The 26,809-nt window shown below is 45.3% G+C and overlaps 1 protein-coding gene across 8 annotated transcripts in view; it reads left to right on the top strand.

Moving 5' to 3' along the window:
- Window positions 1–26,809, top strand: part of Nod1 (nucleotide binding oligomerization domain containing 1) — a 58,849-nt gene that overhangs the window by 8,752 nt on the left and 23,288 nt on the right. For 7 of the 8 annotated variants that reach the window (XR_004122017.1, XR_004122018.1, XM_031381977.1 and 4 more), the window contains 3 exons: window positions 19,125–19,447; window positions 20,680–20,854; window positions 24,261–26,085. Coding sequence is in view for 6 of the 8 variants with exons in the window: in XM_031381977.1 (XP_031237837.1) it covers window positions 19,244–19,447; window positions 20,680–20,854; window positions 24,261–26,085 (2,204 nt within the window). In the remaining 2 variants the exon portion in view is untranslated. Of the gene's footprint in view, window positions 1–19,124; window positions 19,448–20,679; window positions 20,855–24,260; window positions 26,086–26,809 lie in introns of those variants that run through there. The other variant, XM_031381979.1, reaches the window with a different exon arrangement.

The raw sequence follows: 26,809 nt of genomic DNA, 5'->3' as shown, positions 1-26,809 counted from the left end.
TTCAAGCATTTTTCAAAGCTTGGATTTAAACAGAAACAGTATCTTGTCAGTTGAGCATCAGTCTTAATAAGGGGCAGGACATGATCACTGTCTTAGGCTTTCATTGCTGTGAAGAGACACCATGACCAAGGCAACTCTTATAAAGGACAGCATTTAATTGGAGCTGGCTTACAGGCTCAGAGGTTCAGTCCATTATCAACAAGGCAGGAAGCATGGCAGCATCCAGCCAGATGCAGGAGGAGCTAAGAGTCCTACATCTTATTCTAAAGGCAGCTAGGAGGAGACTGGCATCCTCAGGCAGCTAGGAGGAATTTCTTGAAGCCTACCCTCACAGTGACACACTTCTTCCAACAAGACCACACTTCCTAATAGTGCCACTCCCTGGCGAAGCATATTTAAACCACCATAGTCACTAAGCTGCAAGTGATTCAGTTCCTAGCCATTGCACTTATAATGCTTTGGAAAGTGAGATTTGGGCTCTAGTTATGTTTTCTCCCTTCCTTCTTACCTTCTCATTGCATAGCTCAGGCTGGCAATCTTCATGCCTCAAAAGTGCTAGGTTTACGGGTCTGTGCTACTATCCCTGGCTTTCTAGTTATCTTTTTAAAGGTGGAAAATATATGAGGGATTTTAGAGCAATAGGAAGTGCCCAGATGCAAACCTTCACTGTCCTGATAAACTTAGTGGGCGCTTCTTCTGAAGTGATTCTCTGGTCTATGCAAATGCACTTGTCAGTATCTCTTGGTCGGCAAGAGGGTAAGTAAATTACAATAGAAAGTACTACCTCCCACGAAAGTGGTAAGGATAAAGTACCATGGGGATTCCCAGTGGGAAGAGATGGACTTAGGGGAAAACAGATTGAGAAAGGATCTGGACCTTCTCCCATTCAGTCTCTACTGAAGGGCAGGGAAAGCCATTTGCTAAGGGAGCTACTCTAGCCAAAAGCAGAGTCAACATTTGCTTCATGGCAGGAGTCCTGGCTTCCAGTTTTTGTGGGTGTATAAAAAGTTTTACCCAGCTAAGGTCTCACTTCCCATGATTAAATGGGTGTGTGGGATGGTATTCTCTACTCTAGAAGCCCATGATCCCAGCAGAGTGGTTGGCTCTTGGGCACTCTCTGTGGGGCTTTAGGGACTTAGCTCTAAAGATGTGGGGGCTTTCCAGAAGCCAAGCAGTTGTGGAAGGATGTGCGTCAGCACTGAATTCTAAGGAATGCTTATCTCAGATGTGTCTGCATTCCTTTATTCGTGGGCAGGATGGCAGTGGCTGTGTGCCTGAGATTCAAGTTATGTGAAGAAAGAGAGAGAAAGAGAAGGAAAAAGAGCAAGAAGCTTTGAGTGGGGGCTAATTTCTCTCTCTGCTTTGAAAGGCTGAGGGATTAAACACTTTTAGATGCTTAAAAGTGAACGAGAGCTAATGTAGCTTGAAAGCATTCAGTAACTACAGCCGCTTCATCCACCTACCAAGAGCGCTCCAGATATATGGCCTGTCAATCATTTCCTGATGTGGCAGAAACAAAATCAAAGTGGGCTGTTTTTCCAGGATAAGTTCAGAAAGAGATTGACCACAAAACAGGAAATGGAGAGAAGAACATGGATTTCGGTAGACCATGTGGCAGAGATGTTGGGACCCACTTGAGTGGCTGAGCATGTGTGCTCTATGTTGTATTAGCAAGCCACAAGAACAGGCTTGGCATTGGTATCTATTAGGGTTAGGGTTAGGGTTAGGGTTAAGGTTAGGGTTAGGGTTAGGGTTAGGGTTAGGGTTAGGGTTAGGGTTAGGGTTAGGTTATGGATCCTAGGGTGAGTCAGCCCACCCAGCCACTGCCTGGCAGCAGGAGGAGTGGAGAGCCACGAGTCTCGACTTCTCAACACTTTAGTTCTGAAACTCCATCCAAGTTGCTCATGTGTGAATTCAGTGTAACAGTCTTCATCACCGGAAACTCCTCAGCAAGGAGGCTGTGGATTAAAGTTCCCAGAATGACTCTTGCATAAGACAAAGCCATTCCATAAATGAGAGCGCAGATTTGACTCTCAGCCTTCATGGATGTCTCATACGAGTTATCTTTGGGGTTTGAGTCACACTGCTGTCTGAGACTGATATGCTCTGAATGACATTTTTCCACCCTGATAATTTCAAGTCTGAGATTACTTAAATAAATAAATAATAAATAAATTCCACTCATGTTTCTAGTGCCCAAGACTGTATGGACACTATTTTTGCAAGCCCATATTGTGCACAGCATATTCTGACCTTTTCTGTGGATATTATTTTCTGTTTCCACTTGTGTGTGTGTGTTTGTGTGTGTGTGTGTGTGTGTATCTTACTATATAACCAAGGCTACCTTAAAATTCATGATCCTCCTGCCTCAGCCTCCCAAGTGCTAGGATTTCAGGGACCTGGCTCTAAGATGTGTCTTTATCAAAAAGGGAGCAAGAATCTGAAAGGTTTCATTGGTAACTATTAGAATGGGAACAGTTAATGGGTGGTAATAAGAGAGAGGCCTCAGCATCTGCCATCTGCTTCAGAGAAATCAAATAAAGCATTTCTGGGATAGGTTTTAGGGGCTAGGGGCATGTCTCACGATGATTTGCGTGCGCAAGGGTCTTGGTTTAATCCCAGCGTTGAAAACAAAACAAAAACAAGAAACACAGATAGGGCACCAATGGCAAGCCAAAGTAAGAGCTCCACCATAGTCTGACTTGGAGTTTATTGGGCTTACAGAATGTGGGTAAGAGTTTACTTATAAGAGCATGGGCGACTCAGAGCAGCCATATCTCTGAGTCTTGTCCTGCTCTGCACCGTGGTTTCCCCAGCTGGCAGGGAGATAAGCATGACTGGACTCTTGGGGGAAGGGATAATGATGGGTCCCCTAGTTTCTTCTGTGAGGTCAATAAACCCATGCTTAAAGGTCATTTACAACAAGCCCATACTAAAGCTTACTTTCAGGTCACCACAGTTGTCCAGATGAAGACAGTACTGGACAGCGTTCTACAACATACTTGAAAAGAAGGGGAAGATGAGGGTGGGGCAGGGGATCTGGGGAGGTAGATCATTCTGTAAAGTGCTTGCTGTGAAACTGCAAAGGCCAGAACCCATGCTGTAAAAAAGCTAGGCATGCTGGTAATCCCCATACTGGGGAGAAGAGACAACTCATTGGCCAGCCAGCTTAGCCTGATCAGCTATCAGTTCACCCAGCCTAATGAGAAATGCTCTCAGGAAAGGAAAGAAACCCAAGGTGCACAACACAAGAGTTTGATCCCTGGGGTGCATGCTCATCCATATAAGCACACCCCAACCCCCAGCCCCACACACATGAGAGAAATAAGAGCTTTTGCCAAGAAAGCTATTTCTATGGGGAGTTCCTTCCCCCTTTTTAGGTTCCAGCTAGGCTGCCAGTTGATGGCCCCTGCTCAACTGAAGATAAAGTAAATCTGTTCTACCCAGAAACCTAACTGTCCTGTTTACTGAGATACATCCCCAAACCAAAAAGAGTTCTCACTATTCCCAGGTGCACAGGCGGTCTTCAAGCCACCTAAGTCTGAGGCGTTGATGGGCAGTGTTTTCTTGGATAGATAGTTTCCTTAGGAAGACACTCTTAGGTGGCTCTTTCTAGGAGATGGAATGGCTAAGGTGAAGTCAAAGCTCCTAAAGATGGGTGACTGTATTAGTCAGGCTTATTATTAGTAGAGTCACAGAACATATGGAATGTCTTTCTATATTGTGGGAATTTATTATGATGACTTACAGTCTGTAGTCCAACTCCCCAACAATGGTCATCTGTGAATGGGAAGTCCAAGAATCTAGTAGTTGCTGAGTCCCACAAGGCTAGTTGTTTTAGCTGGCCTTCTGTAGTAGTAGGTTCCAACAGATGTGCTTGCAAGTAAATACAAGTGTCAAAGAAAAACAAATCTTCCTTCTTCCAATGTCCTTATGTAGGTCTCCAGCAGAAGGTATGGCTCAGGTTAAAGGTGTGTACCACCATGCCTGGATCTGGGATTTGTTTTGTCCTAGGATGACATAGAACTCAGAGATTTCTTTGCCTTAGTCTCCTGGGATTAAAGGTGTGTACCTCCTTGCCTGGGCCTAAACTTTTCATGGCCACTGTGCCTCAAGATCTCCATGCCAAGATCCAGGTCAGAAACTTGTGTCTTCCAGCCTCAAGATCTGGATCACAGGCGAGCCCTCCAATTCTGGATTGTAGTTCATTCCAGATAGAGTCAAGTTGACAACCAGGGATAGCCATAACAGTGGCTGAGTGGAACATTCTTTAATTGGCTTCTCTCCTGTAGAAACTGCAGTCTTGTGCGGGGAGAGGTGCGAGCTTTCTGAGCAGATATATTTAGATACCTCAATGCTGCTTTGGCAACCAGTCTGAATTCAGCTTCCTCACGGGCCCACTGCCCATTCTTGTCTAAAATTATTGTATCTGTCAAATGATTGGGACCAGTTTGCCACATTAATGGATAATTAAGAAATCAAACAGATCAAATCAAACAGGTATATCTCATTCTTGATTGCATGCCAAGGTCTTTTGCGAGTTGGCAAGATGCTCCACTCAGGCTGGAGAGATGGCTCAGCAGTTCAGAGCATTTGCTGCCTTCCAGCACCCACACAGGGAAGCTCACAACCACCAGTGTCAGAGGATCTGGTGCTCTCCTGGTCTCCTCTGGCATTAGGCATATGCATGGTGCATGTACACACATAAAATATAAATTAATTTTTTAAAAGTAAGGCAGTGGTGGTGCATGCCTTTAATTCCAGCACAAGAGAGGCAGAGGCAGGTGGATCTCTGTGCTTTCAAGGCCAGCCTGGTGTACAGAGCAACTTCCATGACAGCCAGAGCTATATAGAGAAACTCTGTCTCAGCAAAAACACTACACACACATGCTTGCACGCACGCATGCACACGCACACACACACCATGTATATATATATATATACATATATATATATATATACATATATATGCACATATACATACATATATACATACAGTGAGTAGAACATTTATATATGTATATATATGCATGTATAATATATTACATTCCAGTCACTGTAGGGATTTGTGAGCCTAGGATCGGGGAGCCAATGCCTGAGAGAACTGTCACCTGTTTGCAGAGAGGCTGGTCATTGTTCCAGAAACAAAATACTAAAATAGTGACAGCCACGTACTCACCCACAAAACTCATTGTAAGCCCACAAAACTCACCTCTACTCTCAGTTCCTAAGTCACAGGTGGGGCTGGGAGAGTGAACCAGGCCCTAGTGGGGACAGCACAGCTGCTGAACAGGCAGCAGGCTTCTGCCTGTGTCGGTCCTCAAGGAAGAAGGGAACAAGGCTGTATAAACTGCCACATAGACAGTAAAGTCATTGCTTCACAAACCAGGTCTTTCTGTGTCCTCTTTCTGTGACAGCCACAGTCCCTGAGCCACAGGCTACTTATGAGCTCTCATTCCAGGAAAGGAGCTTGAGGAGAAGGAATCGGGACTGGGGAAGAAGTAGAGAGGGTGGCCAGCCAGATTCTAATACTGGCCTTGCTTGCTTTCGCTTACACTAGTGCTGATGGCCAAGCTCTATACAGAAATGCTTGTAAGATGGCCTGGCCACTTAGACAACAACTTGGGGCGTAACTCTAATTAGCATCTGCTGTGCTGTTACAGAATAGTTTTCTGGGAAAGGCTGGTATCAATCTTGAATCTTCTCGGCTGGTATTGCAACAACAGCTTGGAGAAAGCTGGGCTATTTATTTGGAAATACACATAGTTTCAAAAGAATGAATGAAGGTTCCAAACAACAGGGTGTGTAAGGAAATGGCAGGATCATAAATAAGGCCAGTGTGGCTGATGGGAAATGATTTCTTTGAGCGTTCTCTTCTTGATTCAACCCCATCACTGGGATGGGATCTGAATTTTAGCTGTCATTCCAAGGAATCTACTCTTATGGCCACATTCTAGGTAGGGTAGACTCTGCAGGATGGTACCACCAGATGGTTTTGTACAGAGCAAAGCTTCTCCTGCCTGGGCGGCCTTTGCTAGTGTCTTCCCGCTGTAGGGAACTGAGTAGATGGTTTCTGGTCATGGACACTTAAGGACAATGGTGACTGGTCAGAGTGGAGCGAGTGGTGGTTCCTTAAGTGCTCCATGTTCCTCTGGATATCTCAAGTTCAGATCCCCTAAGAGAAAGCGGCTCTGCTTACATTCATATCCCTGTAACCTCCCACTACAGAGGCACTCATGGGTCCTGCATCATTGTGACTCACTTAATTTCGGTTTTATTGCTGTGAAGAGAGCCATGACCAAGGCAACTCTTACAAAGGCAAACATTGAATTGGGGCTGGCTATCAGTTTCAGAGATCAAGTCCATTATCATCACGGCAGGAGGCATGGCAGCATGCAGGCAGACATAGTGCTGGAGGAGTTAGGAGTTCTACATCTTGATCTGAGTTCAGACAGGAGAGGACTCTCTCTACAGACAGCTAGAAAGAGTTGGTCTGAGCATAGGAGAGTCTCAAAGCCCACCCCTGCAGTGACACACTTCCTCCAACAAGGCCACACCTACTCCAATAAGGCCACACCTCCTAATAGTGCCACTTCCTGGGTCAAGCATAGTTAAACCAACACAGTGACAAGCCCAAGGACACCCTTAGGAGAGTGGTAGACTTATTGGAACTTCCCCCCTCTCCTGCTCTTAAAAAAGTAATGGGTGACATCAAAGTGTTTCATAAGTGTGTGCCATTAAACCTCCCTGTCTCCCCTTTCCCCTCTCTGCTCCCTACCTAGTAAATCTCCTTCCTCTCAATGCAGAGGGAAGGAGAGAGGGAGGGAGGGAAGGAGACACACACACACACATACTCACACACACACACACACACACACACACACACAGAGGTGGGGGGGGAGAGGGGGAGAGGGGGAGAGAGGGAGAGGGAGAGAGACATTTAAATCTAGGCTCTGTGTACGAGAGAAAATAGAGTATTTGTCTCTGAATCTGGCTTATTTCATTTAATACAGTAACTTCCAAATGCATATAGTAATGCATTTCTATGCATTTTCTTGGCAAATGTTACAATTTTATTTTTCTTTATTCTCCAGACATTTCTCATTCACACTCACTGCATTTGTAATACCTCATTTTGAATCTGTCTGATCTGCCAGGTTACAAACACTGAGAGTGGAAATCTGCTTGGCTTCACTGTGCCCCAGTAAAGTGTTCCTAACAGTCACTGTCACCTGAAGTTGGCATAAAGGTGGGGGTAATAAGAAAGGTGAGCTGAATACGTAATTGCTGGGGACCTGTTCCATGTCATCCTGGGTGGAACCTGCTCCATGTCATCCTGGAGGAGACCTGCTCCGTGTCATCCTGGAGGGGACTTGCTTTGTGACATCCTTGTGTAGGCTCTTTCTACACAAACACATTAGTTTAAAATTTCCAGCAACACCCTAAGACAGGGAATATAAAAGTAGTAGTCCTTATAGTAAGGGATCCTTCTACAAAGCCCCAGGAACAGCTGTCACCTCTTTGTGCCTTTTCCCCTTCAGCCTGAAAAGCTCTGGCCAGCAGCCCATTTAGCGGAGGTTCACATAACTGATCTCTGTTTACAAAGGTGTGAACATGGGTGCATGGGCTGAGGCTGGGGTCGGGGCTCCAAAAGTCCTGCATTTGACCCCAGGTTGTCTTGTCCCTCACAGCATTTGTAAAGTAGCTGGTGAAACTGGGGTCCCAGTGAAGAGCTGACTGTGTGAGCCATTATCATCAGTGCGCAGCTGGGCCCCCATACAGCATATCTAAGGAGGCAGGCAGTGAGCAAGGCAGTAACATCAGTAGGACTCTCCTGCTTCCCTCCACCGCTGGCCACTCCTGGCAGCCATTGCTGCTCTCGGTGAGGTCGGAGCCCTGTCAGTGATGACACTGGCATCTACACTTGTTGCAGCTGCTTCAGTAACAGGGTCAGACGGAGAAAGACACTCCACTTGGCGTAGCCTTGGGTGTGGGGATTGCCCGGGTACAAAGCTCTGGAGCTGCAGTCCTGGCCCTCCGGGTCTTTTGCTCTCCATAAAGGGAAGGCCAGGCCAGGCAAAGCACTCTGCGGCTGGAAAGCCAGACTGCTTAAAACTTGGTTTCTAGAGCTCAAAAGAAATACGTGCCCTGGCAGTCACAAAGAAATATGAGGTAACCATGAGGGCAAAGGGGACAATGTGGTACCAACTGGGCAAAAGAGCAGTGTTCACATGGATGTTGAGGGCTGAGGCTAGGGCGAGGTCTTGGGAGCCGATAGATGGCTTTTTTTTTTTTTGTTTTTTGTTTTTTGTTTTTGCTTTTTTCCTCTAGGCTTTTTGTTGTTCATTTTCTTTCACAAGGTTTACACACACAGACACACACACACACACACACACACACACACGCACACACAGAGTGACCAGATATTGTGTTTATGCTTAGTGGACAAGTTATAGACCCATAGAAAGGATGGGCTCATGAGACCGTCAAGTGAGCAAGGGACTTGCTGCCAAGCCTGACCATCTGAGTTCAGTCTCTAGGACCCACATGACAGGAGAGAAACACCTTCTGCAAGCTGTCCTCAGGAGAAAGCGTGACATCAGTCCTCTCCCATGGCTTGCTTTCCATGTTAGTATCATGTCTCTCTGACTATCTAGGACAGTGGTTCTCAACCTTCCTGATTCTGTGACCCTTTAATACAGTTCCCCGTGTTACGGTAACTGCCAACCATAAAATTATTTCATTGCTACTTTATAGCTGTAATGTTGATACTGTTGTGAATTTATAAGTAGCTGATATACAAGATATCAGAAATGTCACCACCCCCACCCCATAGGGGTTATCAACAGAGCTCCATGAAACTCCAAGAACTTCTTGCCTAGCCCAGACCTCTCTCCATCCCAGGGCCCACCTCCTTTACAAAAAATTTCTTTTAAATAATTTGAAATAGAAATCATTCATAACCCCTCACTCAAAAGTAATCATGGCGTGAGAGGACTTCCTTTTCATCTCTTTTCTTACTGTATTCTTATAACAATGTTCACACACATGCATGGCATTCACATGAGGAAATGTCACATCCTTAAAAGGCTTTTTAAGCTAGTCGTGGAGGCACACACCTGTAATCCCAGGTAGAGGAAGGAAAATCAGGAGTTCAAGGTCAACATATAGAGGCCAGCTTGGGCCACATGCAACCCTGTCTCAGAAAACCAGCCAGTCAACCAACAACAAGCGTAAATATTTACGACATAACAAATTGGAACTGTTCGAGACAGAATGGTTTTATTCTTGTTTTTTTTTTATCTAACACATGAATGTGAGACTGTGTATCCTCTTGCTTTCTACAAATTTGATATTCTATAATTTTATAATCACATAATTCAAAATCTTTCTAATTTCAATTTTTTCTTTTGTCCTGGGAATTTGGAGATTTCTTTTTTTATTGTTGACTTCCAACTCAATTCCACTGTAGTCACAAAATGTAGAATGAATGATTCCAGTCCTTTGCCTTACGTTAGGAGTTTACAATGAGGTCCAGAATGTGGCCAACCTTCAAACACTCCTCATGCACTTTAATGCCAGGTCCTGTCCTGTTGTTTGGTACAGTATGATATACACACAATAAGATAAACTTATTAATTATTCATCTCTTCCAAGAGTCTTACCGGCTTAATGGTCTGTCTGTTCTTTCAGCTATTATATGAAACATTTCATAGTCCCTGCCTGTGATTGTGCTTTTGGATGTGTTGCCTTTTGTAAATTTTCCCCTTAATGTATTTTCAAAATATATTCCTAGATGTCATCTTGAAGTACTGTTCATCATACTGTTACAAAACTCTTAAACTCTAATTTAATCCTAATATGCTGTGTCAGCCACAGTGCATACTTTCTCCTTGACTGACTAAACTCTGCCATTTTATTTAAGATATACCTCTTTAAGTAGCATGTAGTTTTTTCTATTGAATCTGCCAGATTGTGTCTTATAATCAGTGTATTTAGATTACTCATACTTGATTTAATAGTAGTATTTTGGGATATATATTAATTAATTTTGTTTCTTTACCACATTATTGGTTTTTGAGACAGGGTTTCTCGGTGTAGTCCTGGCTGCCTGGAACTCAGAGATCTGCCTGCCTCTGCCTTCCAAGTAGTGGTATCAAAAGCATGTTCCACCACAACCCGGCTTAAAGATTTATTCTTATTTTTGGTTATCTATGTGTGTGTTGGGGGGGTATGTATACATGAGTGTAGTGCCTGTGAAGGTCAGCTGTCTCTATTCTTATTTTTGGTTATCTGTGTGTGTGTGTGTTGGGGGAGGGGTATGTATACCTGAGTGTAGTGCCTGTGAAGGTCAGCTGTCTCTACAGCCCCATGCCTCACCTCTTGTATATTTTACTGGTTCTCTGTCTTTTTGTTTTTTTAAATAAACATGTTTGCCATCTGTTTCCTCTTTCAATTATCTTGTGTTCTTTTGCTACTTTTAAATGGAAATCTATAAATTATTGTTGTATAATATAAAGCAGTGCTTTCAGCTAGTCATGGTGATGCATGCTTTTAAGCCTGGCATATGGGAAACTGAGGCAGAAGGATCTTGAGAGCTGGCCATGCTGGAGTACACAGAAAGACTCTCTCTCAAAATGAAGCTAAAACAAACATAATGCTCATATAACATTTCAGTTTTAAAAAATATAGGTTGATGACACTTGGCAAATGTGAGTGTGTGTGTGTGTGTGTGTGTGTGTGTGTGTGTGTGTGTGTGTGTATACTCTCTTCCCTCAGTGTCTTCAGGGCTCAGTCAGTGTCAGAATACTCCAAGGAAAACAAAATCCACCAGTGCTCAAATCCCTGATACAAGACAGAGTGATTATCTTCATATACCTACACACACCATCCAATCATCTTCAGGTTATTATAATGCCTAATGCATTGTAAGTGCTATAAAAGTGATTATAGTATTTAATTCAAAAAGCAACAACAACGAAAACATCTACAAATTCTTCCATGTTTAGTGAGTGAGGTGTGATATTTTTCTGAATATTCTTGATCCATGGTTGGTTGAATCTAAGAATGTAGAATTCACAAATGTATACATACACACACACACACACACACACACACACACACACACACACACACACACACACACAGAGCACTCATTCAGGATACAGAGTGTTTCTATGTCCCCAAGAGTTTGCACAGGTCTTGTCTTGCAATCCGTGTCTCACAGCTACCATCTCCCAGCTTCTGCATAGAGCCATGCAGTATATTCTCTTTTATTGAGCCTGGCTTCCCTCAGCCTTGTATCTGACACCCGTGATATATTTTATTGCACTCACATGTGCCTGGTGCTGCGTTTATGTGGCTGTAGACACTATGCTGACTTAGTTACTCAATTCCTCTGGGAACTGCCAACTCCTTTCTCACAGTCAACAGCAGGGGCCTTGTTGGAATGAAACAAAACCAAAACCCTGTCAGAACTTCTGATTCTCCTCACAGGGCAGATTTCTTAGAAAGGGAAGTTGCTAAAGACACTTCTCAAGGCTGTTGATGCTAAGTGTTGAGACAGTTTCAGCTCACCACAAGGAAGGGGAGGAAAAAAGCAAACAAACCCTGGGCCCTTGGCCCATTTTTTGTCTGTGGACTCTCAACAGCTTTGTTAAGACATCAGATCAGGCCACAAGTCCAGGGTGCCTGAGAACATCTTTCTACTCCATCAGCTAAAACTAGTGCAGTTCAATATGGCTATACAAAAGTCCTCTGATAGAGCCCAAACCTCTCAAAGTTAGCTGTTACTGAGATAAAACCTGGTCCTATAAAATGTCCTTGGAAAGCTCCCTCAGTTTGTGAGAGGGAAACCATAGCACCTGCTTTCAGTTGACCTCAAACCTATCAACAGTGGAGGTCACACAGCAGGAAACCATTACTAGCTTCCCCCTAACTATGGGTAACACCTCTCATGTGTGAATTCTGACAGTAACATTGTCTAATTACTTTGCACCATAGGATACATAGGACCATTGACTCTTAACTTGGAGTGCAGAGTCTAGAAAAAGGGGAACAGTCTTTACAGCACACCTTAACAGGGCCTCTCATGCATCTCTGGCAAGAATTTAGGAATGTGATGGGGACAGCCACTGTATTGGTGGTGATACCCAATGGTGGGATGTTATGTCACTAGCATTGTAGACAATGGACCAAGCCAAGTGTTATATACATGACTTTATATACAAGACTAGAAAGGCTACTTTATTAAAACTGTAGCTCACAAGCAGAAGGAGCTGACAGGGAACAAAGTTGCAATCAGGCTATGTACTGACAAAGGGCAGTAGGTTTCTATTTCAAGAGTACAGAGTTGCAAAATTGCATCTACCAGGTGGCCATTGAACACTTCCAGTGTTGCTGGCCAGAATCTAGATGATCTCTACCTGTGAGATGCACCAGACTTCAAAGCCTCAGTATGAAAGTAAGTACACAGACATTCCTTCATAAATGTGTGCTGTGTCACACTATTCTGGGGGAGCCATGAACAAATGTTTACTTACTCCTGATAAGAAACCAGTGGGGGACTGAAGTATAGATACCATCCAAGTCCAACTTGGTGAACAAATGAGTAGTTTTATTGGGGCTACTTAGAGGAATATGGGTGAAGGATTATTTATAGGAGCAGAAATGACTCAGAGACCCTTATCACCAAAGCCCACTCCAGTGTGGGTGACAGATTGCCAAATCTGGAAACCTGGAGCTCACTGCATCGCCTGCAGGCAGCTCAACAGGTTGGAGAGTATCTATTCCAAGCATCTTGGCTGGTCTCTGCTTCTTGCAGGGGCCTGATTGATTCCAGCCTCTTCTGGGCAGCTCAGCTTGTCTGATAGTATTACTCAGCAGTCCCTACAGATTATATATGCCTGGGGAGAGAGGGGTCTAGTGTATCTTGTTGGTTTCAGGGACTTCCTGAAGCTAGAATTGTTTACCTATTGAGCTTAATGAGCTTCCTTGCATGATGGACCATTTCACCTCCCCTTAGACTTCTTTATCCCATTCTAACATCCCGTGTCTTAAAAAGCTTCCCTCTAACATGGAAGGTTTTAATCTCAGAGAAAACAGCATGTTTTACTGAGGACATATTAGAGCAATGCTTTGCATATATTTAATTAGTTGAAATATCTCATTAAGTTACCTGCTTATTTTTATTTTCACTAATGTGACTACTAAAAAAAAAAATGAAATTACCAGGGTTGGTGAGATGGCTTAAGGGATTAAGGTGCTTGCCTGCAAGCCTGATGGCGGCTTGATTCTAGTACCCAGACCCAAATGGCAACTGATTCTGGAACGCTGACTTCTGCCCAGCACACATGCACCTTGGTGTTTGTAAACATGTGAGTGGATGCCACATACTGAATAAATAAATGTAGAAAAAAACCTATAAAACATAGTAAAATAGGGGCTGGAGAGATGGCTCAGTGGTTAAAGAGTACTGGCTTTCTTCCTAAGATCCAGGTTCAATTCCCAGCACCCACATGACAGCTCACAATTGTCTGTAACTCCAGTTCTAGGGGATCTGAAGCTCTCACACCAACGCATAGAAAATTAAATTATCTTTTAAAAAGCAATAAAATACAACTACCATGAAGTTTATATTTTATTTTATTTTATTATTATTTTTTTTTGAGACAGGGTTTCTCTGTGTAGCCCTGGCTGTCCTGGAACTCACTCTGTAGACCAGGCTGGCCTCGAACTCAGAAATCCGCCTGCCTCTGCCTCCCAAGTGCTGGGATTAAAGGCGTGCGCCACCACCGCCCAGAATAACTTTGCTCTATCATCTTTTAGGATTATTCTCTTCAAGCACTGTCTTATTTGTGGGTACTCAGGACTCTGAGTGAATCACTTGATCTCATAGGTTCAAGACTAGCCTAAGAAACATAGGGAACTTTTTTTTTTTTTATAAATACTATTTTTTTTAAAGATTTATTTATTACTTATTTATTACAAGTACACTGTCGCTGTCTTCAGATGCACCAGAAGAGGGCGTCAGATCTCATTACGGGTGGTTGTGAGCCACCATGTGGTTGCTGGGATTTGAACTTATGACCTTTGGAAGAGCAATCGGCACTCTTACCTGCTGAGCCATCTCAACAGCCCATAGGGAACTTTTTAAAAAATGACCCTGTTCTCTAATCTTTTTTCCTCTGTTACCTCCTTCCTCCACATCCACTTCGAATCTGGTTCAGAAGCCCAAGTTGCAAGAGGGAATGTAGAGATCAGTTTCCACCAGGACTGGAGACAGACAGAAAGAGCCATGTATGATGTCACAGGCCTGTAAGTTTCAGGACTCAGGAGGCTGAGACAGGAGGATTGTCCGTTTAGGTCAGCCTAGGGTACATAGGAGTCCCAGGACAACCAAAGTAACACAACAAGATCCCCATCTTAAAAAAACAAATATGTCAGAAACATAGACACACACACACACACAAACACACACCCATACACACTCACTCATGTACTCGGGTTTCTTCCCACCAATATACTCTCCCTGCCTCTGCTTACCCATCTGCATATCTATCCTAGTTTTTCTACTTGGTGCTCCACCTTGCGTTCTGCAGCCTGAGAACTCGTTTTCAGGCCACAACCACAGTTTTGAATTATTTCTTTGGCTGTTTTCCTTTAACAGTCTGGACCAGGATCTCCCTCAACACCCATCCTCAAGGCTCCTTATCTAGAGCTGGGGAAACCTCCCCCTACTGAGTGGCCTAGCTCTGTAAACTCAACCTTTGCCATTCCTCCTTCCTCTTCTCCACCTCTTCTTCCTCTCTCCCTCCCCTTCGCCAGCCCTCCCCTTCCTTACTCCTCTGCTATCCATACTACTATCTCCCCCCAGCCCCCTTGCCTTCCACTTGCACCACAGGGCCTACCCTTTGGCAGGTAAGATATCAAGGGTCGTTGTGAATTGGGAGACCGTTGTAAATTAGCTCTCTGTTTCTAGTGGTACCTGCTCATGACTGGTCCCTCCCTCTGAAGTGTCTCATGGCAGTTTGCTCTGTCTCTGGCTGGGTTTATTAGGCAATGTGTTTCTTTGTTTCCTTTTGGATGTCCATCCCTCCTTAACTTCCTGCCAAAGAGAGCTATCTGCCCTCTGAAAATTACAAAAAAGCAGCCTCTTTGCCAGCTAGGGGTCATGTGATCCATGGCTTTGTTCAGGTGGTCACAGATCAGGAGAAAGCTTCCCCTTTTGCTGGTCAGCTGTGAAGTGCCTGTGGTGGATATTACAGGAAAAGCCTGGGAAGCCGAGGGACAATGTTTGTGAGAATTGCAGGCACAGGAAAGAGAAGCCAAGTTAACAGGAGGAATGAAGGAAGTTGCTCAACCTTTGTCCCCCCAGCCTCCTAAAGCATGCTGACTCATCCAGGGAGAACCTCGGCAGCCTTTCCCTGTTCTCTCAGACTTGTGATAATTTTCAAGAGAAAGGTTCCACTCTGGGCTTCAGCTTCCACTTTTCTCACAGGCTCCCAGAGACCCGCCTCATCCCGTGTAACCACAAGCTGCTGCTCCAGTTCTTGTCCTCCGTTTTTTGGACTATAATTTATTTATTGAGCTAATCAATTATGGTTATAAATTTTTTAGTTTTCGATGTCACAATATACATTTTTAAAGCACTTTAAAATGATTTTGAGATTATAATTTAATTACAGTATTTCTCTGTTCCTTTTTTCCCTTCCAAACTTTTCCATATACTCCTTCCCCACTCTCCTTCAAACTCATGGCTTTTTCCTTCACTAATCCCTTGATACCATGGCTTAAAGGTAGTGAGAATTGGCCCTGAGGGCTGGCCAGTCTGAGTAACAGCAGCCTAGACAGAATATGGCTATATATATACACATATATGTACACACATATATATATATGGCTATATGTATATACACATTATTTTATGTACATGTGTATATGTGTGTATGTGTGTGTATTGTGTACGCAATACATATTCCTACATATAACCCTTTCAGGCCATATGTTGTTACTTAGATGTATGCTTTCAGGGCTGACCATTCCTGATCCCAGCTTTCACCAGTTGCCTATATATAATTCCTTGTGTAGGGTTGAGGCCTCCTGGGCTTTTCTCTGTCCAGTATGGCATGTTCATTGGTGTCATCCTTATTTGGGCCATCATGTTGGTGAGACTATGGATGTAGCTTCTGATGTCACTAGGAGATACAACCTCATAGACAACTTCCCAGTCTTCTGGCTCTTACAGTATTTCTGCCCCTTATTCCAGCATGCTTCCTGAGCCTTAGATATGGGACCGTTTTGTAGATGTATCCATTGGGACGGGGCTCCACAGGTTGGCGTTTTGATTAGTTGTGATTTTTTGCAGTGGTCTCCATCTGTTGCAAAGTTTCTCTAGTGAAGAGTGAAGATCACTCTGATCTGTGGGTATAAGGACAAATGTTTATAAATTGTTGGTTGAAATTATAGTGGTTTAATAAATTAGTAGTTGCAGATTCTCTCCCAATAGCCATGATGTCACTAGCACCAAGTAATTATCTAGATTCCCAGTACCAGGCCAATTTGGAGCAAGTCTTAAGTCCAACTAGAGAGCTGTTGGTTACCACCAAGGTGTGTGTGCCACCTACTGTACTCTCAGGGTTATTGTGCCATGCTGGGCATTGATGTAGGTCATAGGCACTATAGCTATAGCTGGGTAAAATTATGGGTCGCCTCCTTCGTTCCAGGCACATGCCTCCATCCTCTGTCTCTGGCACTGGGTGCTGAGAGAATCCTCATGCTTGCACAGCAAGCACTTTACCATCTGAGCTATCTTTGTAGCACCCCCAAATACCATCCAAAAACCCAAACAAGGCTGAGCATACCTTTAATCTTGGCAATCAGAAATATGTAGTGAGACCTGCCTCACAAACAAACAGCAAGAACTAAATGCAAGCAATGAACATGAGTTATGAAAGTGGTATAAAGCTAATTGTTTTTCTCATTTTTAAAAATATTTATTTTATTTATTCTATGTACAGGAGTACACTGTAGCTGTCTTCAGACACACCAGAAGGGAGCGTCAGATCCCATTACAGATGATTGTGAGCCACCATGTGGGTTGCTGGGAATTGAACTCAGGACCTTTGGAAGAGCAGTCAGTGCTCTTAACCTCTGAGCCATCTCTCTAGCCCCCTGTTTTTCTAATTTTAATTCTGTCTTAGAATTTTTGCTTGGGGTAATAGATAAATATTTGATTATAGAAGAACAAAACCCAGTGTGAAGCTCCATTGCTTCCTTTCCAAATGGCTATTTTAACTGTTTAGAAGTTCATTAAGATGTATAGTGTTTGAATCTGGTTAATTCCAGTGTGTGATATCTTTTTTGCAATTTTTTATAATAACATTTAAATTTAAAAAGAGACCCTCCTTGTGTGGAAGGTTCCCTGAAGGTTTTATAGCTGGCAGTGAAATGACCCCTCGAAAAACAAGAATTAAACTTGGTCCAGTCAGGTTTTGGTACAGGTACTGGGCCAGGGCTCCTAGAGTCTGACACCAGATCATTTACGGTAGCCATATTTAAGCACAAGACAATTTTGGGGAAAAGTTTTATGATAAGAATTAACTCAGCCCTGTGAGTATAGCAAAACCCAGGCATGTTTACACTGAAGCTCTTTGCAGAGGACACATGGCTTAGTTTGTAAGATCAGTTCTTGTTGACTTAGAAACAATGCTCAAGATAATGGTCTAGGGGGAATGACTGACCCTAAGGCATAGACGTCACTTAGGCTGTTGTGAAGTAGCAATAGCATCTCCCACAAGGATGAGTTTTATGGCCTAAAGTAATGTTCAAAGCTTTAGAGGGAAAGGGCCTGGGATAAGTAAATCAGAAATTCTGGGCAATATGGGCAGAGCCTGGCTCATCAGATGGCAGAGGATCACCAGGTTGCAAGCTACAACCTCTCCCTGCACCCCAGGAGGACAGGTTAAACATCTCTTTCCTTTGAAGGATGCCTGTGAGTTTAACTTTTCTGGCTTCTCCTGTGCCTGTGTACACAAATATTTTTAGCCCTCTACATCCTTGTTAGCTTTGCAGATGCCAGAAAGATAGAGAAGGTCTAAGTGAAGAAGACCATGTTAGAGTATTTCAATCTTCCTTCAAAGTGCGATGCTAGAGACTCAGTGTGACCAGCCATTTGAATTCAGTGTTATCAGCTTGCTGTCTTTTGGGTGTCACTTACTGAAGAAGCCATGGGTCCTGAAGTGGGTCCTAATGACCATCTTTTTCCCTTTCTCCCCCTCTTTCCTCCCTGGTCTCCATGCGGAGACAGAGCTGCTGTGCTCTGCCATGACTTCCCTATCGTAAGAACTGAAACAAGGAGGCAGAGTAAATCTTTCTTCTCTTACATTGGTCTCCTGTTACAGTGACAGTTACAAAGATGAAGACATTTAGTGGTGCAGAAAGCCACCGACAGCAATGAACTGTGTTGAGGTTTGGTCTGTTGCTGTGTTGTAATGCTAAACACTGGCCCCCAAGGTTTGGTTGCCTTAGAGAGGAGAAAATCTTCGAGTACACCAAGAGTAAGCTTGATCCTTAATTTAAATGTATTGGTTGAATAAAGATGCCTACAGCCTATGGTTGGGCAGAAGAAAGATAGGTGAGGTTTCAGATCCTAGGCTTGGGGTCAGAGGAGGACCAAGAGGAAGAGAGAAGGTGGAGGGGAGAGAAGACATCATGGGTTAAAGATAGTGGGAACTGGCCCTGAGTGTTGGCCAATCTGAGTAAGAGTGGCCTAGAAGGAATATGGCAAGTCATATCTTGGGATTGTTGGCAGAGAAGTAGCCATAATGGCATAGAGGGTAGATACCTACCCAGCCATAATGCTGATTTAAGTTTATTATAGATATAAAAATTTTGTGTGTTTTATCTGGGAACTGAATGATCAAAGATGGGGTAGAAACCCCGGACTAAGACTAAATATACATTACTACAGAGTTATGATTGTTGTTGTTCATCCTCCCTGATAAAATGCTTAGGCATGACTACCTCCTGTCAGAGGTAGAAAAAGGCAAGAAAAGATGGGAGATGGGAGAGGGAGAATCCACCAGTGAAGTTTGCTTTGCCGACAATGTCCTTTACCTCTTCAGGGTCAGCAATGAAAAGCGGGATCCCGGGTGGAGGCCCTGAATCCTGATTGCCTGTCTGCCTGCAAGACACGTGTGGTCAAAGATGAATTTGAGAAAAGTAGCTGCTGGCTACTTCAACAATGGAGGAGCACAGCCATCATGAGATGGAAGGCATCCCATCATCAGGTTGTCACTCCTACATTAAACTGCTGAAGATCAACAGGGAACATCTGGTCACCAACATTCGGAACACTCAGTGTCTGGTGGACAACTTGCTGGAGAATGGCTACTTCTCAGCAGAAGATGCAGAGATTGTGTGTGCCTGTCCCACCAAGCCTGACAAGGTGCAGTCACTGATCTGGGTTTCTAGCAGCGGTCCCCCTAGCTGACTCCTGCAAATGCGTTGAGGAAAGTTGATATATTGGGTCAAATTTTACACTGGGGTCTTTAATTGTTGTTTTTAGTCCCATGCAGCTTCTGTAGCACAAGAGTACTGATGATGTATGTGGACTCACACTGTGGTCCTTGAGTCTCAGCTTATGCACTACAGAAGAGACTGATGACGTATGTCCGTTCACACAGGGGGTCTTGGTAGAATCATAAATGCCCACGTGTTTAACCTCCTGCCCAGTCAAACAGTTTACTTCTGTTGGAGGCTGGAGCAAGCCCTTCTGTTTCAGCTCCCCCTGCTGTGGGTATTGATCCCTAGGTGACTTTATAAATGGGTCTTAAATGAGTAGGTGATACAGAGCGACACACTCAGTACCTAGACACCCCAGGGCACAGAGGCAAAGACTCAGGGTAGTCACCCACAAAGCCCTATTTAGAAGTGACTGCCTCCCAAGGTGGGGGCCCCCCATTGAAGACTTTCCCACGCTGTGAAGTAGGAAGTAGAGCAATTCTTAGTTCCCTAAGCTCCAGGGTATCTTCTGAAAACTTTAACAGAGGCCTGGAAGTCCCTGGGTAGAGAAATGAAGAGCTTGCTTGAGAGGAAGAGATGGGAAGGAACTGCCAGTATGCTGTGGGCTTCCCTTTTGAACCCCCTTCCTTTTTTTGCCTTTTGAGACAGAGTCCTCTCTATAGACTAGGTCTGTTTGAGATCCTCTTATCTCATTCTTCCAAGTGCTAGGATTATAGGCGTGTGCCTCTATATACAGGTCCTGATTGTTTTGCCTGGACTTTAAATTAAAAGGCCATTTTGAGCATGTGATTTGATGGGAGTCGTGTTACCCTCCTGCAGGGTAGCCCAGCTACCTCCTTAGCATGCTTGTTCCAGGATGTCAGTGACACAAGGTTAGCAGGGAAAGGCAGAGAAAAGAAGACCACAGCTGGAGGGGGCTCTACCTGTGTCTGATCTGTTTTTAGGCTCACAGATTCCTCCTGGTTTCTTATTGCCATGGGGATGAGGTCTTGCTAAAGAGGCCCATTTTGCAGATTCCATGTTGACTATTACACTACGTATGGAGGTGGCCAGGCTACTGCTACTGTACTAGCAGATGGGTGTACCGGGATCCTTTTATGAGGAAGATGTCCTTCATACCAACCAGCTCATGCTCTTAATGTGTATTGTCTGTAGGTCCGAAAGATTCTTGACCTGGTACAGAGCAAAGGTGAGGAGGTGTCTGAGTTCTTCCTCTACGTGCTACAGCAGCTGGAGGATGCTTATGTGGACCTCAGGCTGTGGCTATCAGAGATTGGCTTCTCCCCTTCCCAGCTCATTCGGACCAAAACTATAGTCAATACAGACCCAGGTAGGAGTCAGCACAATGGGATTACAAGCTGGAGTATGGGGCAAGGCACTGGGGTCTGGAAATGCTGTAAGACTGTGGGCCATATGGGCATAAATGTGTAGCCAGCCAGCAAGGGCAGGCACCCTGGTGGCTTTAGGCTCTACCTCACCCAGCAAGCCTCAGTGTCCCTTCCATTTTGGAAAGAAGAGGCCATCCCTGACACCAGAGTGCAGACTAGGTGGTTGCAACTGAACCAAACATGTGGAGCGGCACTGTCTGATTCCTTTTTCTTGCTTTGGTTTTAGGGATGGAACCCTGGGCCTTAGGTACGCTAGGCCAGTGTCTTACCACCAGTTAACATCCCCAGCCTGCTCTTGTAACTTATTTTGGGCTCCCACAAATTATGGAAATGGCCTTTGTTCTGAGTGCTTGCTCACTGTCTTCTCTGACACGGACAGAGCAGTTTTGACACTGCGGGTTTTGTTTGTTTGTTTTTTAAGTTTTTTCTAGGAGGACTAAGATGCCACTCAGTGGTAATGTATTTGCCTAGCATGCATAGCTCTGAGCTCAACCTCCAATACACAAATAATAATAAAGAAAAATACCTTTCCAGAAACAAAAGTGCCAGGTTTGATTCTAAGTAAAATTCTTGGGTCACTCAGGAGCCAGCCCATGTTTTCAAAGTGCTACAGATTTCATTCATTGACCACTTAGCTCCATAGTTTTGTTTTGTTTTTTAAAGATTTATTTATTTATTATATGTAAGTACATTGTAGCTGGTCTTCAGACACACCAGAAGAGGGCATCAGATCCCATTACATATGGTTGTGAGCCACCATGTAGTTGCTAGGATTTGAACTCAGGACCTCCAGAAGAGCAGTCAGTGCTCTTAACCATTGAACCATCTCTCCAGCCCAGCTCCATAGTTTTTATAACACACCCAACACATACTGAAGCACTGTGTTGGAAACTGAGGATGCAGTAATGCCCAGGCATAGAACGTGCTGTCTTCCAGGAGTGCAGAGTCTATGGCAAGGTGAGCAGGGCAGCAGTGGAAGGTGCAGCTGATCAGGGCACAGTCTGCTCTGGGAGAGTGTGACCTGTTCTAACCCTGCTTTGTGACAGCTATTTACAGCTACTAGGAATAAGCCCCCTTGCCCCCACTCCAATTTTAGACTCCAGTTTGACCTGAGGTTCTAGTCACTTTACAACTCTGTGACAAAATGTCTAGAAAAGCAACTTAAAGAAGAAAAGCTTTGTTTTAGTGTCTCAGTCCATGGTTGCTTGGCTCCTTTGTCAGGGCCTAAGTGGGGCTGAAGCTTTATGGTGGAAGAACATGGCAGAGAACTGCTGCTTCCTACCAACAGTGACAGACAGCAAGGAGCCAGGGATGAGATAGTGACTCACCTCTTCCCACTAACCCCACCACCTAGTTTCTGCCGCTTCCCTACAATTCCATCAGATTATGAAACTGTCAGTAGATTCATCTTGATAAGGTGACAGCCTTAAAGATCCATCACCTACCCAAGGCCTGATGACTGGCCCTGTTGCTGGCCTTCATGGGACATATCAGATTCAAGACGTTACACTTGGAAACAAAAATAACCTTCCCAGTGAGTGAGTGTTTACAGAGAATAAGGTCAAGCAGAATGCCAAGGCTGACTTTGCTCCTGTAGCCCAAGGTGCCAGCTGTCCTTAGGCAGCCTCTTGCTCATACTGTTCATTTCCTTCCTGCCTGCCTCATTTCCTGTGTGTGTGTGTGTGTGTGTGTGTGTGTGTGTGTGTGTGTGTGTCTGTGTGTGTGTGTGGACATTTATCCCATGCTAAGTGGTTCTCTCAAGGACTTCTCTTTCGGTTCCTTCAGCCATGACTAGCATGTAGAGAGTAATTTATTCTACATGGTAGAATCATATTGCAAGATCTCACATCTATGAACGTCCAGAAGAAGCAAATTTAGAAAGAGAAGAAACTCACCATCAGTTGTCAGTGTCTGGAGTTGGGATAGAACAGAGGCTGGCTACAAATCAGCTCCAAAAACTTTAGGAGGATGATAGACATTTCTAGAACAACTATAGTACTTATTGAACTCTATAAATTTACTAAAACTTAAATGACTAGTATAATGTGATTAGTAAAATTTCAGCAATATAAATTATTATGAGTTAGACCCAAGTAAGCTATAAATAACGTACAATTAGCTTTAAACTTCTTTTTTAATTTTAATTTTATTTATTTATTTATTTATTTTGGTTTTTTGAGACAGGGTTTCTTTGTACAGTCCTGGCTGTCCTGGAACTCACTCTGTAGACCAGGCTGGCCTCGAACTCAGAAATCCGCCTGCCTCTGCCTCCCAAGTGCTGGGATTAAAGGCGAGCGACACCACTGCCCGGCTAAACTTCTTTTTTTTTTAAAAAAAAAAATGAGGATTTGTGTTTTAGGAGCAGGATCTACCAATATAAGCCCAGGATGGTCTTGAACACTTGATCTTCCTGCCTCAGCCTCCCAAGTACAGAGATGCCAAAGGTGTGCCAGCATAGCCATCCCTCTTTACAAATTTTGAACAATCAGTTGGACTAAGTTTATGGAATGAATCCAGGAGTGTGCATATGGGTATCTGATTTTTGCTAATCAGATCATTTAAAGTCAAGAACTATGTTAAAGGAGCATGCAGAACACCCTTTTGTTTGGCATAAACCCCATTTTTTGTCATTCAGGTTTGCAGGAAGCATAGAAATCATGGAGCACATTGTGGTGTCTCTGCCTCTTATGGCAGGTTGGGGTTCATCCTTGGGGCTTACACTGAGCATCTGTGCCCCAAGGTGCTCACCCTGGGAGCCAGCGGTTGCACTGTGTTAGCTCTGCATATTTGATGTGATGTTTGAGGCTAGGCATAGCTCCTTTGTAAGTCAGATTAATGCCCAGCCTTGTATTTTTATAACCAAACATTTTGATGTACAGTTTTGTCAGACCCTTATTCAAAAACAGTATTAAAGCAAAGAATGGCTGGGGTAATTTCCTCCCATACAGGGCTCTCAGTGCAGACTCACTATACAAACAGGACTGTGGATTGGGATGGGGCAGCAGAGCCTGGTCCTCAAGTGTGAGTGGCTTCTGTCTCTAGAGTTCAATGACAACATTGTGCAGAGGAACAAGGAAGGCCTGTCTCAGATACTTGACCTGGAGGGGCCTGCAGCCCTCCAGCTGGCTAAACCTAAAGTCAAGCAGAGGGATGCAAGTCCTGACCCTTAAGTTCTGGGACACTGGCTCTTTGAGGCCCTGGAGGCTCCTGTGAAAGGAGTACATGAATTGGCTCAGAGTCTGATCTGTTTGCTTGTGTGCTTGCCTCTCTGTCCCAAGCTGCTCTGTGTAATGCATCTACTCCCTGTTCCCTCACCTGGTTGCTGGGAAACATTCCTCCCCGCTCCAGTAAGCAGATATACCCAGCAGCTGCGACACCAACTGGGCCGCGACTCCAAGTTCATGCTGTGCTACGCCCAGAAGGAGGACCTGCTGCTGGAGGAGACCTACATGGACACACTCATGGAGCTGGTAGGCTTCAACAATGAAAACCTGGGCAGCCTAGGAGGCCTGGATTGCCTGCTGGACCACAGCACGGGCGTCCTCAACGAGCACGGCGAGACTGTCTTCGTGTTCGGGGACGCGGGAGTGGGCAAGTCCATGCTGCTGCAGAGGTTGCAGAGCCTCTGGGCGTCTGGCAGGTTGACCTCGACAGCCAAATTCTTCTTCCACTTCCGCTGCCGCATGTTCAGCTGCTTCAAGGAGAGCGACTCGCTGAGTCTGCAGGACTTACTCTTTAAGCATTTCTGCTACCCGGAGCAGGACCCGGAGGAGGTGTTCTCCTTCTTGCTGCGCTTTCCCCACACAGCGCTCTTCACTTTCGACGGCCTGGATGAGCTGCACTCAGACTTCGACCTGAGCAGCGTGCCAGACAGCTGCTGCCCCTGGGAGCCGGCCCACCCTCTGGTCCTGCTAGCTAACCTCCTAAGCGGGAGGCTGCTCAAGGGTGCGGGCAAATTGCTCACGGCTCGCACAGGCGTGGAGATCCCCCGCCAGCTCCTGCGTAAAAAGGTGATGCTCCGGGGCTTCTCCCCGGGCCACCTGCGCGCCTATGCCCGCCGGATGTTTCCCGAGCGCACGGCGCAGGAGCATCTGCTGCAGCAATTGGATGCCAACCCCAACCTCTGCAGCCTGTGTGGGGTGCCGCTCTTCTGTTGGATCATCTTCCGTTGTTTCCAACACTTCCACACGGCCTTCGAGGGCTCCTCGCAGCTGCCAGACTGCGCTGTAACCCTGACCGATGTCTTTCTGCTAGTCACTGAGGTGCATCTGAACAGGACGCAGCCCAGCAGCCTGGTGCAGCGCAACACACGCAGCCCAGCGGAAACCCTACGTGCAGGCTGGCGCACGCTGCACGCGCTGGGCGAGGTGGCTCACCGAGGCACCGACAGGAGCCTCTTTGTGTTTGGCCAGGAGGAGGTGCAGGCGTCGAAGCTGCAGGAAGGAGATCTGCAGCTGGGCTTCCTGCGGGCTTTGCCCGATGTGGGCCCTGAGCAGGGACAGCAGTCTTACGAATTTTTCCACCTTACGCTCCAGGCCTTCTTCACCGCCTTCTTCCTGGTAGCAGATGACAAAGTGAGCACCCGGGAGTTGTTGAGGTTCTTTCGAGAATGGACGTCTCCCGGGGAGGCAACAAGCTCGTTCTGTTATCCTTCCTTCTTCTCCTTCCAGTGCCTGGGTGGCAGTAGCCGGTTGGGCCCTGATCCTTTCAGGAACAAAGATCACTTCCAGTTCACCAACCTCTTCCTGTGCGGGCTACTGGCCAAAGCCCGACAGAAACTCCTTCGGCAGCTGGTGCCCAAGGCTATCCTAAGGAAGAAGCGGAAGGCCCTTTGGGCTCATCTGTTTGCCAGCCTGCGCTCCTACTTGAAGAGCCTACCCCGGGTCCAGTCTGGAGGCTTTAACCAGGTGCATGCCATGCCCACATTCTTGTGGATGCTGCGCTGCATCTATGAAACACAGAGCCAGAAGGTGGGGCGCCTAGCCGCCAGAGGCATCAGTGCGGACTACCTGAAGCTGGCCTTCTGCAACGCTTGCTCTGCGGACTGCAGCGCCCTGTCCTTCGTCCTGCATCACTTTCACAAGCAGCTGGCCTTAGACCTGGACAATAACAACCTCAATGACTACGGAGTGCAGGAGCTGCAGCCTTGCTTTAGCCATCTCACGGTTATCAGGTGAGGCCACATGACTGGTAACCTGGCTTAGGATTCTTGGTCTGTCCATTACACAGGGGCTCAACCCTTCTGTCTGGGAATGGGTTGGGGAGGCAAGAAGGTAAGCGAGTCAGGTGACCAGTTCGGATGCAGCTGGGCATCCTGTTACTAACTGCAATCTCAGGAAGCCTCAAGGGAGAGTTGCCAGGGCAGTGACCAGGTTAATGCTGTTTTGGAATTTGGTTTCTTTTCTTTTCTTTCTTTTTTCTTTAGATATTTTCTTATTTTCTTTATTTACATTTCAAATGATATCTCCCTTTCCCGATTTCCCCTCCGGAAAAAAAAACAAAAAACAAAAAGACAAAAAACCCAAAAAGCCTGTTCCCTCCCTCCTCCCTCTGCTCACCAACCCACCCTCTCCTGATTCCTGGCCCTGGCATTCCCCTACACTGGGGCATAGAACCTTCACAGGACCCAGGGCCTCTTCTTCCATTGATGACTGACTAGGCCATCCTCTGCAATAATATGCTGCTGGAGCCATGAGTCCCACCATGTGTACTCTTTGGTTGGTGGTTTAGTCCCTGGGAGCTCTGAGGGTACTGGTTAGTTCAGATTGTTGTGGAATTTGGTTTCTTTTTTAAACAAAACAAAACAAAACAAAAATATTATAAGATTGTGCTTTTGTTTTAATCCCAGGTGTGGGGATGTGGGGCTGTGCTGGATTGTTTTAATCCCAGGTGTGGGG

The sequence above is a fragment of the Mastomys coucha genome, unplaced genomic scaffold, assembly GCF_008632895.1.
Source record: "Mastomys coucha isolate ucsf_1 unplaced genomic scaffold, UCSF_Mcou_1 pScaffold20, whole genome shotgun sequence".
NCBI classification, from domain to species: domain Eukaryota; kingdom Metazoa; phylum Chordata; class Mammalia; order Rodentia; family Muridae; genus Mastomys; species Mastomys coucha.
The sequence above is the reverse complement of the archived record's forward strand: the minus strand, read 5'-3'. Positions and strand labels throughout refer to the sequence as shown.